Source organism: Rhinatrema bivittatum, chromosome 3, assembly GCF_901001135.1.
Source record: "Rhinatrema bivittatum chromosome 3, aRhiBiv1.1, whole genome shotgun sequence".
Lineage (NCBI taxonomy): Eukaryota > Metazoa > Chordata > Amphibia > Gymnophiona > Rhinatrematidae > Rhinatrema > Rhinatrema bivittatum.
This window is the reverse complement of record NC_042617.1, coordinates 537,349,705-537,370,156: the sequence shown is the minus strand read 5'-3', so window position 1 is coordinate 537,370,156 and position 20,452 is coordinate 537,349,705. Positions and strand designations below refer to the sequence as shown.

General features: G+C 46.2%; 1 protein-coding gene across 1 annotated transcript in view; it reads left to right on the top strand.

The window, feature by feature from the left end:
* Positions 1–20,452, top strand: part of IFT172 (intraflagellar transport 172) — a 649,332-nt gene that overhangs the window by 59,405 nt on the left and 569,475 nt on the right. Inside the window, exons 8-9 of the mRNA XM_029596359.1 lie at positions 3,080–3,294; positions 11,880–12,003. Of these exons, the coding sequence (XP_029452219.1) occupies positions 3,080–3,294; positions 11,880–12,003 (339 nt within the window). The remainder of the gene's footprint in view (positions 1–3,079; positions 3,295–11,879; positions 12,004–20,452) is intronic.

The window sequence follows — 20,452 nt, the reverse complement described above, 5'->3', positions numbered from 1 at the left end:
GGCCACCTTGAAGGATTTAACTCTCAAGACGGTATTCCTGGTGGCCATTTCGTCCGCGCGGCGCATTTCGGAACTTCAAGCGCTTTCGGCCACTTGGAAATCCTTGCATACGTTTGCTAGACATTATCGCTTGGATGTTCGTGGTCCGTCGACAGAGTCTTTTGGGAGCAACATTCTTGCGTATTTCAGAATCCGGGGTTTCTTTGCGCACAGTACCTTCTTTTTTGCCAAAGGTGGTATCGGCTTTTCATATCAATCAGACAGTGGAATTACCTTCCTTTACGGAGGAGGAGCTCCGCTCTTCTCAAGGTCGGGATTTGAGGCATTTGGATGTCCGTCGAGGAGTTCTGCAGTATTTGGAGGTAACTAATGAGTTTCGAAGGTCGGATCACTTTGTTTGTGTTGTGGAATGGGCCCAAGAAGGGTCTGCAGGCATCCAAGTCGACTGTTGCCCGCTGGTTGAAGAGCGCAATCGCATCCACGTACATTGGTTGTGGAAAGTCTGTTCCTGAGGGGCTTAAGGCTCACTCTCTGCGTTCTCAGGCGGCATCGTGGGCTGAAAGCCAGTTGGTGTCTTGCCAGGAGATTTGCAGGGCGGCCACTTGGAAATCCTTGCATACGTTTGCTAGACATTATTGCTTGGATGTTCGTGGTCCGTCAACAGAGTCTTTTGGGAGCAGCGTTCTTCGAGCGGGACTCTCTGGGTCCCACCCCATTTCAGGCGGTTTGGGTACATCCCAGCAGTCTGGACTGATCCTGGTACATACAGGGAAAGGAAAATTAGTTTCTTACCTGATAATTTTCGTTCCTGTAGTACCAAGGATCAGTCCAGATGCCCGCCCAAGTCAGTTTACGGAGAGTCCGCTCGTGATTCTAACTGTTTTATCCTTTTGCAGTTTTTGACATCTGCGGATTATGGTGCTAAGTTTTTGCGGCATATTTTCCGGTAAGTTCGGTAAGTTCTGTGTTTTGTTACTATTTTTTTGTGCATAGGGAGATAGGCTTGTTTATGCCTTTAGGGCAAGGTTATTACTTGATCTGGTTAGTGGTTAAGTTAAAAAGGGGTTTTTTTCATCAGCAGAAGTGTACGATTAGTTTTCCTTCTGCTTGGATATTCTTTATACTGAGGGATCGCAGGTGGCACACCGGTATATTTATTTATTTATTTATTTAACATTTTTTTTATATACCGAAATTCTAGCAACAATGTTGCTAATCATTTCGGTTTACATATAACATTGGAGTGACTAACATGTGAGTCTTACATGGAACAGGAAAATGAACTTGGAGAAAATTGAATAAATACTAATAACCATTATATATCTAGGGGGTGCTTTTCAGCTTTTCTCTGACTTCATCTGCTGGAGGGGAGGCATAACTCAGCAGTCTGGACTGATCCCTTGGTACTACAGGAATGAAAATTATCAGGTAAGAAACTAATTTTCCTGTCTCTGTGATCCTTCTTTTAAGATGTGCAGACATGCAAAGTACCGAAGTAGCAGTAATGCATACAATTCATTTAACTTATATAGCTAGTAATTTTCATTCCCTGTACATACCAGGATTAGTCCAGGCCGCTGGGTTGTGTCTCCCTTCCAGCAGATGGAGCCAGAGAAAAAAAACTGAAAGACACCCCCTCTTACACTGGTATGCTACCTGCGATCCTTCAGTATTTTCTCTGACTCTAGCAGATGAGGGTGATGGAACCTGCGGTCCTGATCCTGTGAGGGAGTTTTGATTTAAAATTTACCAGAAAGCTTGTTCTTTCAGAAGGTTCTTTGGGTACATCAAGCTAATTAAAAAAAAAAAAAAAAAGTTTGTTACTTTGTGCAGCGGGATCTACACAGCTTATAAAATACTGCGTATCATTGCCCCAATAATATAATATATGCATATGTTTCAGTACTCACACATTTTTTTTAATGCAGGGACACGATTAGTTGTACACCTATTTTATACAAGTATGCACATATTTTACATATTAAATAATTATAATATGTGCATAATAGCCCTCAGGGTATGCACAGAATCAGGTGTTTCATAAAGTTGGCTAATGTATGCATGTATCTCTTATAAAATACTTGTGCACATACTTACAAGCACCATTATGCTGAGACCTTCACCAGTTCATCCACATTCTTCACCATTTGCTCCAGACTACCCACCCAAAAACTGCAGCTAAAAGAGGTCAGACTTAATTTCTGCAACTTAATTAGCAGATGTAAAAGTATGCATGCATGTTTGATGACATATGTGTATACTCTCTTTATAAAATTCAAACCCCACTCCAGCATGCTCTTGAAATGTCCTCTTCGAATGGACATACTTTTCCGTGCAGTATTGATAGTATGCATTTACTCCCACTCTTTTGAAAATTTGCTTACTATTCACAGAGGCTATTTTTGTGTATATATGCTGATGTTACAGGCACAAATCCTTCATACATTTTTGAAAATTACTGCCATAAAGGTATCTGCTAGTCCGTCATTGTTTTATTTCTTGAATCTTATCCAATTTTTCTTTTATACTTTAAACAGAACCATATTTTAATTAATGTTATCTCTTCATTTCATCTCCCCTTGAGGTGAAAGATGATAAGCATTTGAAAATATGCTACTGTTTATTGTACACTGATGTGACTCAGCAACAGGTCTAATGAACAGTTGGTAAATGTACACAGAGATGACAGGATTACTTGTAAATAGGTACACATGGGATGGTAGAAGATGGAGAGAGATGTCAGCATCTGCCTGACTGTCTAGAATTTTCTTATATGAAGATCTGAGCTCTCTCCTTCTCTTCCTCCAATGTCTTTTGAATATTTTGATCTCTTTCCTGATCTTCTGTCAGTTCCAGCTTGCCCTCTTTAATACGCTACTTTGGTCCTGTATGTGTTCTGTTCATGAATAATAATAAATAGGTGCATGAAGTTTATGCAGTAACCTTCCCAGCTTTCACATGATTGTAAGTAAGGAGAGTTTCCTATCTGAGTAGGTGATTTGTGGTTTCTTGGGGTTGTGAGCTACTTTTCCTGGTAAGATATAGTGTTTCTCAGTTGCTCTGTTTGCGTTGCTTTTAGGGAAAACTGCTGACACATCCCTGTCCGCCTTATGCTTTGGCCTGGGCCTCTAGCAGCATTGTGGCAGGAGGCTGTGACAAGAAGATCGTGGCATATGGAAAGGAGGGTCAAATGATCCAGGCCTTTGATTACAGCCGTGACTCTTCAGAGAAAGAGTTCACTGCGGCAGCAACCAGCCCAAGTGGACAATCTGTAGTGATTGGCAGTTACGACAGGTAATGTAAGAATTCTGCACAGATTACAAATCCTGAGATCTTAAAGGGGAAGATATGACAGAGAAACATGCATGCTTACACAAGTTGTTACCAAAATAAATATTTCCTATCATTATGATGGCAATTACCCACGTAAATAGCGATTTACTTGGGCAAATTGGCTTGGTTGAAAATTCCCACACTGAAAGTATGCACAGGCTTCCACAAGGCATGTACATAGTTGGATTGAGGGGAAGCATTCCATAGGATTGGGAAAGGGCAGGTTAGAGAAACAAGCAGATATTTGATTTTTAAATCTACACAGGCAAAAAATTGCTAGAAAAGTCTGCAGGTACCTTGTACTTCTAGGCAATTTTTAAAGGGAAATTCCTCTTCATCCTATAGACCAGTCCAGACAAATGGGAATAATACTCGCTCACTGCTAGATGAAGGCAGAGAGCTTCTTCCTTCTTTTTCTGATGTCAGCCTATATATTTTGGGAAAGCAGAGTGCATAGTCAGAAGTTCTCTGTCTCCAGCTGTGGTGATGGCAACACTGGGATAGCAAAGAAAAAAAGGAGGAAAGAAAGGGAAAGAGCTAATGGCAATGGCCCACAGGTAAAACTGTTCTTCTGTCTCAGTCACATTTGGACATGGCATGACTTTATTTTTGCTTGAATAGTGCTAGGCCAAAAAAAGGAAAAGGAAGCAAGTAACACAGCAAAAGAGAAACACTGCAGGAGACACGCCTCCAACCCCCCCCCCCCCCCAAAGTGATGGCAAAAAGGGAACCACAAGCAGAGCTCAATTGCAGTCTCCTCCTGTGTTTGGTGTGATGACCCTGGGGCCTCCAGAGAGGAGTAGGTATGAAAGGGGAGCGGCAGAGGTTGGAGGCTGGAGTAGAGGGATAGACAAGAAAGGTGCATCGTGAGGAAAGGAGCATCGTGAGGGGAGAGGCCAGACTTAGGAAAGTCTGGGGGGTGGTGCCAGGGAAAGGACTCTGAACTGGGGCAGCAGTGTTGATGCTGAATGTGAGGTAGGCCCAATTCAGGCAGACAATGAAGTCTGGGATTCAGGTCTAGGAGACAGTAAAGGAGTAATGGGTTTTTCCCTGTACGTACCCGGATCAGTCCAGACTCCTGGGTTTGGCCCCCCCTCTAGCAGATGGAGACAGAAGTTTACAAACAAAACCTCCGCCTATATCTAGACTGGTGCCACCTACAGTCCGGCAGTATTCTTCTGTCTCCTAGCAGGTGGAGAGGGTGCCAAACCTACAGTCTGTGCTGAGGCCTAGATTTAGGTGGTAGATAGTGTAAAAAAAAAAAAAAAAAAAAAAGATCAGCAAGAGAAGGAAGAAAACGGATTAGGGCTCGGGCCGCAGAGGCTTGCCTGCTGGTCACCGAGCCTGCCTCCCAGAGGGTAGCGAGGTCCTGAGGGGACCATCCCCTCTGGTTGAGGCTGCTGACACGTGTGGGAGCTCCACTTCCAGCGTCCATCAGTGCTGGGGGTGACACCGGGGTGCCCGGTTCACTCCCCCCAGCTGGGCCCGGACCTGATTTGCTGGTAACTGTGTCTGTGTGTACAAAAAAAAAAAGAACTACGCTGCCTGTTTTTCGTTTGTGCCTCGTCTCTCCTGTTCCTCGTAAGGGGGGGGGGGGGGGGGGGAGGTAGAGCCCCGCCGTCGCCGTGAAAGAGTGGTTTTTTTTTCTCTTTGTTACCTCGTTTTTTCTTGCTCAGCTCTTCTCGTCGGGGCTGCGTGTCGGGCCTGCGGGTCTGCGGCTGTCGAGGGACAGCCTTTGCTCCGCGTGCGTTTCCGGCGGGGAGGGAGGGTCCGCGGCGCCGGTAGGGACCCGGGGAAGCAGGTAGTTGCGCGCCGGACCCGAGGCTGGCAGGCCGGCGATTAGTGCCGGGCTGGCTTCGGGGAAGCTGGGTCCGGGTGCCATTTTGTTTTCCTCGCCGGCGGGAACGGCGGCCATTTTAGTACCACGGGAAGCCGCGGTAGGCGCGATGCCGGCATGTGAGGGGGAGGACGACTCTCCGCCGAGGTTATCCCCGCAGCGGGGGGTTCCCACGGGGGACAGTCTCGCTGCTGCCATTGGGCCCTTGCCTCTACATCTCTCTGAGGGGGAGGTCGAGGAGGATACGGACTCGGACTCTTCATTTGGGTCCGCGTTCGTGCTCCTCATGCATAAGGCTTTCAAGGCCCATCGTCGGGCCAAGAAGAGGGTGTTGGAGACCCCCACTCCGCGCTCGGGGCCTTAGGCAGAGAACAGGTCCGGGGTCAGAGGTCCAGAGTAGGGCCCGACCACTCCGACCCTCAGCTCCCAGGGGGACCTTGAATCGACCACGGACATGGATGAGCCGGAGGAGCCGTCCGGGGATCCAGATCTCCCGTCCCTGCCTCCGCGGGGGCAGGGACGGGAGATCTGGGGGCCTCGGGATCCCGAGGGTCCCATGCTACCGAGGGGGATGACGCGAAGGTGATTCAATTGTTTAGGAAGGATGAGCTGGGGCCTCTTATCCCGGAAATTCTGGGGGAATTAGGGATCCAGGTGCCACAGGAGGAGTCATGGCTCGGAGTAACAGACTCTGTCGTTTTGGGACTCCGAGGGCCTCCTTCAGCTTTCCCATTGCATTTTTCTGCCTCTGACTTACTGTTTAAGGAGTGGGATACTCCAGATTTGGGGCTGAAGGTGGCAAAAGCCATGGATAAGCTTTATCCCTTACTGGAGGACGCCCTGGAGATGTTGCGCATGCCGAAGATAGACTCGGCAGTAGCGGCGGTCACAAAGAAGACCACCATGCCGGTCACTGGAGGTACTGCTCTTAAGGATTTGCAGGACAGGAAGCTGGAGGTGCAGCTGAAGAAGATCTTCGAAGTCTCGGCGTTAGGAATTCGTGCGGCGATTTGTAGTAATTTTTCCCTTCGGGCAGGTCTCCGCTGGGCATAGCAACTCTTGGCCAATGAGTCTCTGTCGCCAGAAGAAGCACGCCAAGCGGGACGCTTGGAAGCGGTGATCGCTTATAGTGCGGATGCTTTTTATGATCATCTTCGCACTTCGGCCAGAACGATGGTTTTGGCGGTGGCAGTGCGGAGGCTGTTGTGGCTACGACATTGGTTGGCGGACGTGACTTCTAAAGCCCGGCTAGGCTCCTTGCCCTTCCGGGGGAAACTGTTATTTGGCAAAGAATTGGAAGATTTGATTGAGTCCCTGGGGGAAAATAAGGTTCACCATTTACCGGAGGACAGACCGCGATCTAGGTGGGCTGCCCCTACCCGGTCGCGGTTTTGCGGTGGTCGCCTGCCTCGAGGCTCCCGGGGATCAGTTTCTTCCTTTCGTCACAGTGCCCAGTGCCCAGTGCCAACAATCTTATTCGCAGTCCTTTCGCGGGCGCCGTTTCGGTCGTTCGGGCGCCGGTCAGACTGTGCAGGGGGGCAAGCCTGCACAATGATGGGCGCCACCTGGCCCACATCTTGGGATTACCTACAGGTCCTCGGCCTCATGGCATCCACTCTGGAGGTGGTACAATGGGCGCGGGCTCATATGAGACCATTACAACGCGCCCTCCTATCTCGGTGGAGCCCACGATCACAGAACTACTCCATACACCTACCTCTACCAGCCAGAGTGCGGAATCAGCTACGGTGGTGGTTGCAGCCCGGCCACACGAGCTGGGGGTCAAAAATGTCCTCCCCAATCTGGACTCTGCTCACTACAGATGCCAGCCTGAACGGATGGGGAGCACACTGCGAAGAACTAACCGCCCAAGGGCGGTGGAACAAAGAAAGAGTCGGGGTGGAACATCAACCGACTAGAGGCACGGGCAGTCAGGCTAGCCTGCCTACAATTTGCCCACAGACTTCGAAACAGAGCAGTCAGAGTGATGTCGGACAACGCCACCACGGTGGCATACATCAACCGACAGGGCGGAACCAGAAGCCGACAGGTATCCTTAGAAATAGCCCCCCTGATGGCGTGGGCGGAGGCAAATCTCCAGGACATCTCCGCTGTCCACATTGCCGGGAAGTACAACACCATGGCAGACTTCCTCAGCAGAGAAAGCCTAAACCCGGGGGAATGGCAGCTGTCGCCCACAGCTTTCCAGATGATTGTGGATCAGTGGGGGACTCCGGGCATGGATCTACTAGCGGACAGGTCCAACGCTCAAGTACCCAGATACTTCAGTCGCAGGCGAGATCCTCTCTCCCACGGGATCGACACTCTGGTACAGCCATGGCCTCAGGGGATCCTACTATATGCCTTTCCTCCATGGCCCCTGCCGGGCGCCATTGTACACAGGATTCAGCGGCACAGAGGCCTAGTTCTTCTAGTGGCCCCGGACTGGCCAAGAAAATCCTGGTACGCAGACATGAGAAGACTACTGGCAGGGGATCCTCTACCCCTGCCTCCTCACAGGGACCTGCTGCGGCAAGGTCCCATCCTCCACGAGGATCCAGCTCAATTCTCTCTTACGGTCTGGCCATTGAGAGGGCTCGACTGAAGAAAAGGGGATACTCAGCGTCGGTGATAGATACACTCCTCCGAGCACGCAAGTTCTCCACATCACTAACTTATATAAGGATCTGGAGAGTATTTGAAGCCTGGTGCGAGACTCGTAGCACCAATCCGCATGCCGCCAAAATCCCCTTCATTTTGGATTTCCCGCAGGATGGGCTTCAGAAGGGTCTATCCCTCAATTCAATCAAGGTTCACATGGCAGCGCTATCCTGCTACGGCCCCAGGAGTGACGGCAACAGCATCGCCACACACCCAGACGTTTCACGTTTCCAGAAAGGGGTCAAACACATTCACCCGCCACTGAAGTGGCCAGTGCCCCTGTGGAACCTCAACCTAGTTTTGGAATTCCTAGCGGGACCCGCTTTCAGACCCCTCCGAGGCCTGTCCCTCCGTTTATTAACCTTGAAGATGGTGTTCTTGCTGGCCGTATGCTCAGCACGCCGCATCTCAGAGCTACAAGCACTGTCCTGTCGCGATCTGTTTCTCTGAATCACCCCTGGGATTATCCATCTTCGCACGGTTCCTTCCTTCTTACCCAAAGTAGTCTCACACTTCCACCTCAACCAAACCATATCCTTGCCAACCACGGAAGGTTTGAAGAAGTTGGAAGAAGGTCGATGTCGCCATCTCGACATCGGCAGGCTGCTGTCCAGATACCTGGAAATGTTGGAAGCAGTACGAAAGACCTGTTCGTCCTTCACAGCGGGAAGAAGCAAGGGGAAGCGGCCTCACGGGCAGCCATTGCCTGCTGGATCAAAGAAGTTATCAAGGCGGCCTACGTAGAGGCGGGAAAACCTCCACCTCTACGGGTCAAGGCTCATTCTACCAGAGCGCAGGTGGCCTCCTGGGCAGAAACTAGGATGCTGTCGCCGGCAGAGATATGTAAAGCGGCAACGCGGTCCTCCCTCCATACCTTCTCCAGATTCTACCGTCTGGACGTCCAGGCCAGGGAAGACACAGCATTTGCGAGGGCAATCCTAAACGGACCTCGGGCAGCCTCCCACTCAGTCCGGGAATAGCTTTTGTACATCCCATTTGTTCTGAGTCCATCTGCTACACGCTAGGAAATGAAGAGATTACTTACCTGATAATCTTGTTTTCCTTAGTGTATGCAGATGGACTCAGCATCCCGCCCGGCTGCCGGTATACATGGGGATTCACCGACTCACGGTAAGCCATGTTTCCTTGTATAGGGCATCCACCCTGCCGGGTGTCGACGCCTTCCGGTTGAGAACACTGGCAGTCTCCAGCTACTATCAATCGGTCAGGTTAATCATGTTCATTTAATCGATCGGCCAGTCTCACATATATCCATAAAGCTTTTGCAAGGAAGATTACTGAGTTGCTGCACTTCCTGCGGGGGTATATGTACCCCGTGCTGACGTCAGATCCGTCTCCAACTGCTAGCACGAGCACACTATCCCCATTTGTTCTGAGTCCATCTGCATACACTAAGGAAAACGAGATTATCAGGTAAGTAATCTCTCCATTATTGGTTAAGGGTAGTAACTGCCAGATCAGCAAGTTACCCCCATGCTCTCTTTTCCTCATTTCCATCCTCTAGCCTTTTGGGATCCACAGTGCTTATCCCATGCCCCTTTGAAATTTTTCACCGTTTTTGTTTTCAGTGTTTAAGCAGATTTTCTCAGTTGTCAGAAGCTGGATCCTAGGAAGTGGGAGGAGGCGATGATTCTTCTATGTCACAGGTGTGGTACTCCCTGCCTGGACTTGATGATGTCGCAGAGGAACTCCAAGGTGCCCCATTTCTTCAGTTGCAGAGGAGAGCACAGAGCAGAAGGGGTTGATGCCCTGGTCCTCCCTTGGCCCTGAGGGATCCTTTTTTATGTGTTTTCTCCGTGGCCTCTGCTGGGCAAAGTGATTCGGCGAATAGAAGGTCATCCTGGAGAGGTGATTCTGGTAGCACCGGAGTGGTCATGGCGCCCGTGGTTCGCAGACCTAGTCTACCTAGTGGTGGACGGTCCGCTGCAGAAAGCCCATTTGCCGAAGCTTCTTTGGCAGGGTCCAATATTTTTGGATAAGGTGGATCGCTTTTGTCTCCGGGCTTGGCTTTTGAGAGGAGGTGTTTGATAGAGAAAGGATATCCGGAGGATGTCATTTTCAGATTGCTGCAGGCTAGAAAGACTTCCACTTCCTTGTCCTATGTGAAGATCTGGAAAGTCTTTGAGTCCTGGTGTATAGGTCAGGGAGTAAAGTCTACTTAGGCCTCGATAGCTCACATCGTAGTCTTTTTGCAGAAAGGATTGGTAAAAAGCTTGGCCTTTAACTCTCTTAAGGTTCAGGTTGTGGCCTTGGGCTGTTTTCACGGCAAGGTACATGGATTGTTTTTGGCTGCTAATCCAGATGTGGTTTGCTTCCTTCTATGTCCTCCAGTGCAGAAAATATATCCCTCATGTAATCTTAATTTAGTCCTAAGAGACGAGTGTGGCACCTTTTGAGCCTTTAAAAAGGGCAACATTAAATTTCCTGGTAGCACTTTGTTCAGCCAGAAGAATTTCGGAGCTACAAGCGTTGTCATGTAGAGAGCCTTTTCTGAAGATCTTGGATTCTAGGGATCTCCTTGTGGACAGTGCTCTCCTTTCTCCTGAAGGTTGTGTCAACTTTCTATCTGAAACAGATGGTAGAACTCCCAGCTTTCCCAGATTTGGATGCGTCAACTCTGCATGCTGGAGACCTGCGATGTTTGGATGTGAAGTGGGCTTTGTTGCGTTACCTCAAGTTCACCAATAGCTTCAGGGTGTCTGACCATCTTTGTGCTATGGAGTGGGCTTCAGAAAGGGCAGAAGGCTTCAAAGTTCACAATAGCAAGGTGGTTGAAGGAAGCAATAAGCTTGGCTTATATCTGTAAGGGGCATCCTATCCTGCTGGGATTGAGGGCTCACTCAGTTTGGTCACAGGCGGCTTCTCTGGCCAAGTGTCAGCAAGTGTTGCCACAAGAAATTTGTCAGGCAGCTTCTTGGAAGTCGCTGCACACTTTCACCAGACATTGTTTGGATGCCCAGGCTCCAGAGGCCAAGGATTTCGGTGAGACTGTTTTTTGAGCAGGACTCTCGCAGTCTGACACTAATTAGGGAAGCTTGGTACATCCCAGGAGTCTGGACTGATACAGGTATGAACAGGAAAGGAAAACTGATTTTTACCTGCTAATTTTTGTTCCTGAAATACCACGGATCAGTCCAGAGTCCCACCCTGCATGAGGATTAGAGTCCGCTCGTATTTCTATCGTATTCCTATTTTATATAGGCTGCAGAGCTTCCCAGGATTTCAGGTTTGTTCTCCTGGTTTGGAGTTGCAAAGAACAGGTTTTTCCAGGGTGGGATTCCGCCTTTTCTCCTGCTCATCCTGGGAGGTTGTTGTCTATTTCATTAAGATTGTTATAGGATGAATCTTGGCTGGGATACAGGTCAATACTGAGGGATTGCAGGTGACACACCAGGTTATAGGCCAGTGTCGGTGAAAATTTCTCTTTCTCTATCTGCTGGAAGGGAGGCAAAACCCAGGGGTCTGGACTGATCCGTGGTATTCCAGGAACAAAAATTAGCAGGTAAGAACCAATTTTCCTTTCAGTGGTATAGTTTTTCAGAAAAGACAAAGGGCATAACAGACTCTGAATATATGTTCATAATTTATATAGGTAAGTCAGTGGTTCAGTTCTTTGAAGGCTATCTGGCCATAATACTACAACATTGAGATTTCTTCACATTTGTTGTCCCTATCTAATACAAACAGCCTCCCAGTAGAGGTGGCGGAGATGAGGATAGTATCAGAATTCAGGAAAGTATAGGATAAGCACAAAGGATCTTTTAGGGAGAGGAAGGAATTATAAAACTGAGTAGGAGGTTTAGATGTACAGACTGGATGGGCCGTATGGTCTTTATCTACCATCATATTTTATGTTTCTATAAATAGCATATCTAACAAAATAATCTTCAACTAGCAAGCTTTGGCCAAGCAATTTAGGCCAATGTAAAAGATACATGCAGCAGGATTTACAGTGCATGGGTGATGTTTCTTCCTGGCCCAGGAATTTTCTGAGGGAGTTACAACTGTCATGTCTCTTTTTATGCAGACTTCGTGTGCTGAATTGGAGTCCACGCAGGAGTGCTTGGGAGGAAGCCAAACCAAAAGAAATTACAAATCTGTATACCATTACTGCCTTGTCCTGGAAAAAGGATGGCTCAAGGCTCTGTGCGGTGAGTAAAGCAGCAGTGTAATGTCAGTAGCAGAACAGGGTTGGCAGAAACGTCACATTTAAAACATTGCTAAGAATATAATACTGTCATTGGTAATAGACGGTGTAGTGTTTCAGACCTGTAATCTTGGCTGCTTCTTTCTGGGTATATATGTCCATCTCTTTTTCTGTCATCTGCCTGTCCTTTGGAATAGTTTACCAATTTGGAATTAGATTAATGTAGGACTTGGCTTTGTTTCTAAAAGCAATGAAAAAGTGGTCCTTTAAACAGGCTTTTGGAAGTAACCAGGGTGTTTAATAGAGAGGTTAGCCTTTCTTCACTGATAATGCATTGCTATCTGGGTGGGTTTTAATTTTGATATTTATTTTTTAAATATTTTAGATAATGTATTATTGGTTTTTTTTTTATTTAATTTGAATTGTATTTTGTATTTGTGTATTTATATAATTGTAATGCTTAGTGATGTATTTGCATTATTGGAGCATAGTAAATGATAGGGGTGTGCATTTGTTGGGGGTTTTTTAGGCTATTCATCTCATTTTTTCAGCCTGTGTGCATGTATTACACGATTGGAATGTATGTTCGCAAAACCGCTGGTATGTGTGCATGTGGGCGCATACTTGCATGTGAGCATACCCTCTGTTTTGCACGTGTACCTTCCAATCACAAAATACATGCACACAGCCGAAACAAATGGCCCAACGAATGCACATCCCTAGTAAATGATTTTTATTTTATTTTATTTATTTATTTATTTATTTATTTATTTATTTATTTTTTGTTATTATTTATTTATTTAGAGCTTTTCTATACCGGCATTCATGATACAATCATATCATGCCGGTTTACAGGTAACAGGGGGTGCAAAAAATCTTGAAACTTTAACAAGTGGAAAGGAAGCAAAAACGTTACAATAAAACAGGGTTGCTGGAACTGGGGAAGGAAGGAGACAATAGAAGAAGTATTTTTTTACAGAAGAAATTATTTACATTGTGCAGAAAGGTCTCAAAGTTTATTAGTGACTCATTTAGACTCTGGAAAGGCTTGTTTAAATAGCCAAGTCTTAAGCCTTTTTCTGAAAGTTAATAAGCATGGTTCCAATCTGAGATCAGGTGGTAAGGTGTTCCAAAGAGAGGGTCCCGCTGTAGAAAAGGCCCAATCTCTGAGTGCTAGATGTTGTGTGGCCTTGGTTGGGGGAACTAGTAGGCTTCTCTGATGGGTCTGGATGAGTGTGTAGTCTGAGGGGGATTTGGAGGTTAAGCAGGGCTTGGGTATGAATGGATTTATGGATGACGGTGAAGGACTTGTGAAGAATTCTAAAATGTATCTGTAGCCAGTGTAAATTTTTGAGAATGGGAGAGATGTGGTCTCTTCTTCTGGAATTTGTCAGGATTCTGGTTGCCGCATTCTGTAGTATATGAAGGGGTTTGATGGATGAGGACGGGAGACCTAGCAAGATAGAGTTATAGTAATCTATCTTGGAGAATATTACGGCTTGTAGGACTGTTCTGAAGTTTAGAAAGTGAAGGAGTGGTTTCATTCTTTTCAGTACCTGCAGCTTATAGAAGCAGTTCTTGGTAGTGTTGTTAATGAATGATTTTAAATTCAGGCGATTGTCTATTACTACTCCTAGGTCTCTTGCTTGGGTAACAATGGTGTTAGCTGGGGCACTTTGTGGGGAGTTGTTGTTTTCCGGAGAGATAAGGAGTTCCGTTTTTGCTGAGTTTAGTATCAGGTTTAAGTTTGCGAGGAGTAGGTTGACCTCCCAGAGGCAGTTTTCCCAGTGTTCGAGAGTTTTAGTGATAGATTCTTTGATGGGGATCAGAATTTGCATGTCGTCGGCGTAAAGGAAATGTTTTAGTTGAAGGTTAGTTAGCAGTTGGCATAGAGGAAGAAGGTAAATGTTAAAGAGAGTTGGGGACAGGGAGGAACCTTGAGGGACTCCTAGTGAGGAATTGAAGCTGGGGGATTCTTTATTATTGATTCTAACTTTATAACCTCTGTTACAGAGGAATTTTTTGAACCATGTGTAGGCTGTGCCTGTTATTCCAATGCCAGGCGGTTGAGGAAGATGGCATGATTTACAGTGTCGAAAGCCGCTGAAAGGTCCAGGAGGATTAGTAAGAATGATTGTCCTTTGACTAAGCCCATGATGAGTTGGTCTGTTAGCGATAAGAGTAGGGTTTCAGTGCTTAGCGCCTTGCGGAAACCATATTGGGTGGGGTACAGTATTTTGTGATCTTCGAGGTAATCAGAGAGTTGCGAATTGACAAGATTTTCCATAATCTTGGCTACAAAAGGAAGGTTGGAAATTGGGCGGAAGTTGTTTGGATTCTTGGGATCCAAGTCTGGTTTCTTTAGGAGAGGTTTAAGCGAAGCAAGTTTTAGGGCATCGGGGAAGATTCCCTGTGTTGAGGAGCAGTTTATGATGTCTGCTAGAGGTTTGGAGATGGTGTCAGGTATTAGCAGAAGAAGTTTCGACGGGATTTGGTCGAAGGGATGGGAGGAAGGTTTCATTTTCTTTAGTAGAGATTGGATCTCTAAGGTGGTGGTAGGTTCAATCGAATCCAGCAAGGTTCTTTTGTTGAGGAGGTGGTAGGAGCTAGTCTGAGAGGTGGGGCTAGGGGGCAAGAGGGTTAAGAGGTTGGTGATTTTGCTGTGAAAGTATAGAGCCAGTTCATTGGCTTTGGATTGTGCTTGTTCGTTGGGAAAGGCGGTGTCTTAGGTTGTGTTAGTTCAGATACGTAGGAGAAGAGGGCTTTTGTGTCGAAGGCAAGGTCATGAATCTTGTGGGCATAGAAATCCCTTTTTGACCTTAAGGTAGAATTTCTGTAGTGGTGGAGGGTGGATTTGTAGGCGGATAGTGTGCTGGGGCAGGGGGTTTTGCGCCATTTGTTTTCTTTCTTTCTGAGGTTTTGTTTGAGTTTTTGTAGGTCATTGGTGAACCATGGTTGTCTCTTTGAGGAGTTGGGGTTGAGTTTTTTTGTTGATAGTGGAGATAATTTACATTTACCCTTTACATTTAATGAAACAAGCCAAGAGAGCAAAATTCAATTCTGATAATTATACATTTAAGCATGATAAAAGTCTGGAATATGGACGTGAACAGGATTCCCCAGAGGAAGGTAAATTTCTTGCAGAAGATAAGTCTCTCATATGCCTATTCTGCAGAGGTGAGATATCACCGTTAATTTTTCATGAAAATAGGTTTTTAGGGCTGGAGGAATAAAATTCTGTGGTGTCAGAAAATTGAGATCCAATTCTCAAGGGCATAAGGAAGCCTCCTATATCGTTTTCCTTACACCCAGAAATTGAGAGATTGATTTTGGCAGAGTGGGAAACACCAGACTCAGGGCTAAAAAGTATAAAGTATTTTTTAAGACTGTACCCCCTTCCTTCAGAAATTCGTGAGCGTTTATTCCACGTTATCCAGATAGACACCTTAATTTCAGTAGTTTCAAGAAGAATAACTATTCCTGTTGAAGGAGTTTCTATAAAGGACCCTCAAGTTAAGAAGGTTGAGGTTTTGTTGACAAATATCTTCTCAACTAATAGCTCATCTATTCAGTCTGCAATTTGTTTGTTTCTCAAACTCTTCTTTGCTGGATCCAAAAACTTCAAAGTGGTGAGGATGTGTCATGGCTGGAGTCCACTGCAGCATATATAGTAGATAGTATGTATGATTTAATAAGGCTTTCATCCACGTCCTTGGCATTGTCAGTAATAGCCAGATGTCATCTTTGGCTGAGATAATGGGCAGCAGACTTGTCAAAATTTAATCTCTGTAAGTTGCCCTTTATGGGGCATCCTTTCTTAAATAAAAATGACTCACTCTCTAGTCGTATCATCGATCGATTATTGCAATGGATTACCACAAAATGCAATATGTGTGTGCTGTGAATGCGCCCTATGGATCCTGTAGAGGGACGCGGAGACGCAGTTGCCTGCTCCTGGAAGAAAGTGATCCCTTGGGCCACGGGGTAGCTCAGGGAGGAGCACCAAGACACATCCCGAGGGAGGTGAACGAGTACAGGCTCAGGCGGAGCAGGAACAAGGCTGGAGTCGGCCAGGCAAGGAACAACAGGAACTGGAACAAGGCAGGCTCAGCCCTCCGCTGGACCCTCACGCACCAGTGAGATCCAGCAATGCAGTGCTGGTCTCAGGAGTAGCCATCCGGCCACTAGGTAGCCCTTCCAGACCCACCGCTAGGGAGCGACGAGTGCGTGAGGCCAGACGGAGGTAGAGGGCAGGAACAAGACGGGACATAGACTGGAACAGAAGACTCAGGATACTTGGAAGACACAAAGAAGAGTCAGTATACTTGGAGGATTCGGACTGAGGACTCAGACGAAGACTTGGAAGACTTAGAGGACTTGGAAGATTCAGGGTGCTTGGAAGACTCGGACGAGGGCTTGGAAGACTCAAGGTACTTGGAAGACTCAGACAAGGACTTGGAAGACCCAGGGTGCATGGAGGACTCAGATGAGGACTTGGAAGACTCAGGGTGCTAGGAAGACTGAGGACTTTAGAGGAAGCTGGAGGTCTCGGGCAAAGATTCAGGAAAGTACTGGGTGAGAGCTGCAACGCAGCGCGCCCTACACAGCCGCCCATGCCTGGTCACGGACCATGCCGAAAGCAAAGCAGACTCAAGGCAAAGCAGTGGAACTTGAAACCAGGACATGTTGAAGATTCAGGAGAGGCCTGCGCCAAGGCGCGCCCTACACAGCTGCCTGTGGCTGGTCGCAGACCACACTGAAGCAGAGCAGGTTCTGGCAGAGTCTTGGGCATGGACGGAAGCAGTCAAGGTACTCCAAAGACCAGGATAGGATTCAAGACTCTGAACTCTGAATTCAGGAACAGACCTCCTCATTAAAAACAAGGGCCTTCCGGAGACTTGCGCTACAGGGATGAAGGTCCGCCTTGTACGACGAGGCGCCCTACACAGCTCCCCATGGGCTGGTCATGGTCCATGACGGTGGCATGCCTGGAAAGGTAGAGTAGCAAGGAACCTGGAAGGAGGACGAGCAGCAAGAGGTGAGGACATCAAGACCAGGACTGGAACATGAAAAATAGAACGTCCGGGACATCTAGAACATGGAACAACCGGTACCCTGGACTGGGAACATCAGAACCAAGAACATCAGGACTTGGAAGAAGAACATCAGGGCTCCTGGACGAGGGACATCATGACTTGGAAGAAGAAATCAGGACTCCTGGAGAAGGGACATCAGGACTCCTGGACGAGGAACATCAGGAGTGCAACAACAGGACTTGGAAAAAGAACATCAGGACTCCTGGACGAGGAAAATCAGGAGTGGGACGAAGAACATCAGGGCTTCTGGAACATACAACGAAAGAGCTCCAACAAGGGACAAGACCAGGAACATCAGACGGAGAAGATCAGGATGGAACATGAAGCCATCTGGACAGGAGCAGACTACGGAAAACCTTGACTGGAGAAGAGGAGTCATGGATGACCATGGAATCCAATTCGAAGGCCCCGAGGAAGTGAAGCTGAGCCCTTTTATAGGGCTGGACCAGGAACACGGAGATGACATCATCTGGTGGGGCCCTGGCCCTTTAAATACAGAGAAGAGGCCCGCGCCTATGCAGAGCCCAGAGGAGCAGAGGCCTGCGGCGGCGACCTGCCACATGGGAAGCCAGGCTAGAGATGGCTTCCTGCTGTGGAGAAGGTCCTGGCGGTGGCGCAAGGCCGCGAAGGAGGAGGCAGCGTCAGCAGCGGCTTCCAGCCGCTAGTAGGAATTCTGGCGGCGGCTTCCCCGCCATGGAGGAGGAATCAGCGGCGGCAGCAGCCCAGCCGTGAGGAGAAGGGGACAGCACGGTCCAGAGGCAGTCTAGGCTGCGCAGAGCAAGTCCCCAAGGTGGCGGCATCGTGCAGGTACAGCAGTAGGTGGAGGGCCTGCTCGCGGGATGAGGTCCGCAAGCAGGAGCGTAACAGTGCGCTGCAATATGTACAAAATTCAGCAGCAAGAATCATAGCCATAACTCTGATTCATCAGCATATATCTTCTATTCTGATGAAATATCATTGGCTACTGATAATATGGCGACTTACGGTAAGTTTAAAATGATTAAGTTTGTGTTTAAAGAGATGAATGTCCTCACATCACAGTTTTAATGCAGCATTAAAATTGTATCAACCAACAGACTCATTGAGATTGGCCTCCCAAATATTGTTGATTATACTGTCATTCATAATAATTAATTTAGATGAGTTGAGGGTATGCCTGTTTTATGTACAGGGACCAACTTTGTGGAATACTTTACCATCATATCTGAAAGTTGAAAGTGTGTTTGCAAAATTCAGGAAGATGGAAAAGGCCTTCTTGTTTCAGCAGGCTTTTGATTTATAATTTTTAATCTTTGGCTGAGAACAGATAATGCAGGTTATGAGACCAACAATGTTCTATTTTAGTATTTTATTGTTTTATAATTTTGTTTTATTGGTTAGTATTGTCTTCTATATAATGTTATGAATATTTATATAGAAATGTTGATAGGTGGTTGATACATTTTGAATGAATGAATAAAATAAATGCTATTCTGAGATGTTAGAGAAGCTTGTTAGGAACTTGGGTGATTCTAAGTCCCAAAGACTACCAGAAAATCGTACCAAATTAAACAATAAATCTTACAGAGTCTATTCCCAATACGTAGATTTCAGAAGATATGAAAGTTACAGACCAAACAATTTGCAAATAAATCATTCCAGGGAAAGAAATCGCTCTTTTTTTGGAGTAAGAAGAGCCAGACTTAATTCAAATAGGCAATCCGCCCAAACATCTCTTCACCAATGATGCCTGAAGGGTCCACGCTCTGCTGTAGTCAATAAGGAGATGGCTTCAACATTTTTTCAGAGAGTGGATCCACATAACTTCGGACTAGTGGGTATTGGAAATAATACAAAATGGATATCTATTAGATCTTACACACCCTATAAAGGACAGGTTTGTGGAGTCTCCATACCTCACAAAGATAAAGAAAGATGCAGTTCAAGAAACCTTATGCAAGCTATTAGAAGTTAAGGTGATTTGTCATGTTCCGCTTCAAGAGCAAAGAAAAAGATTTTATTCAATTTATTCATCATACCAAAAATGGATGGAAATCAAAGACCAATTCTGGATTTAAAGGGGGTGAATAGAGTTTTACGTTTCTTATTTCTGAATGGAAATCTTTCACACAGTTATTTTGTTGGTATACCGAGGGGCATTTCTAACTTAATTAGACCAGAAGGAGGCATATTTCCATATTCCTATCCTTTTTGCAACATCAAAAATACCTTCAATTTTGTGTAAAAAAAAAAAAAAAGACATTTTCAGTTTGGAGCTTTGCCTTTTGGTTTAGCAACAGTACCTATAATCTTCACCAAAATGATGGTAGTGATAACAGCCTATCTTCGAAAAGCATGAATTATGATTCATTCATGTTTAGACGATTGGTTAATCAGAGCGAAAACCTTTCAAGAAGTAAGGAAGGCAACTACACGAGCATTAGGAGTTCTAGAGATTTTGGACTGGATAATAAATTATGCAAAAAGCACCACTCCATGCTGAGACCGCACCTTGAATACTGTGTACAATTCTGGTCACCGCATCTCAAAAAAGATATAATTGCGATGGAGAAGGTACAGAGAAGGAAAAACTAAAGAAGTTAGGACTTTTCAGCTTGGAGAAGAGACGGCTGAGGGGGGATATGATAGAGGTGTTTAAAATCATGAGAGGTCTAGAACGGGTAGATGTGAATTGGCTATTTACTCTTTTGGATAATAGAAAGTCTAGGGGGTACTCCATGAAGTTAGCGTGTGGCACATTTAAAACTAATCGGAGAAAGTTCTTTTTTACTCAACACACAATTAAACTCTGGAATTTGTTGCCAGAGGATGTGGTTCGTGCAGTTAGTATAGCTGTGTTTAAAAAAGGATTGGATAAGTTCTTGGAGGAGAAGTCCATTACCTGCTATTAATTAAGTTGACTTAGAAAATAGCCACTGCTATTACTAGCAACAGTACATAAGAAAATGCCATACTGGGTCAGACCAAGGGTCCATCAAGCCCAGCATCCTGTTTCCAACAGTGGCCAATCCAGGCCATAAGAACCTGGCAAGTACCCAAAAACTAAGTCTATTCCATGTAACCATTGCTAATGGCAGTGGCTATTCTCTAAGTGAACTTAATAGCAGGTAATGGACTTCTCCTCCAAGAACTTATCCAATCCTTTTTTAAACACAGCTATACTAACTGCACGAACCACATTCTCTGGCAACAAATTCCAGAGTTTAATTGTGCGTTGAGTAAAAAAGAACTTTCTCCGATTAGTTTTAAATGTGCCCCATGCTAACTTCATGGAGTGTCCCCTAGTCCTTCTACTATCCGAAAGAGTAAATAACCGATTCACATCTACCCGTTCTAGACCTCTCATGATTTTAAACA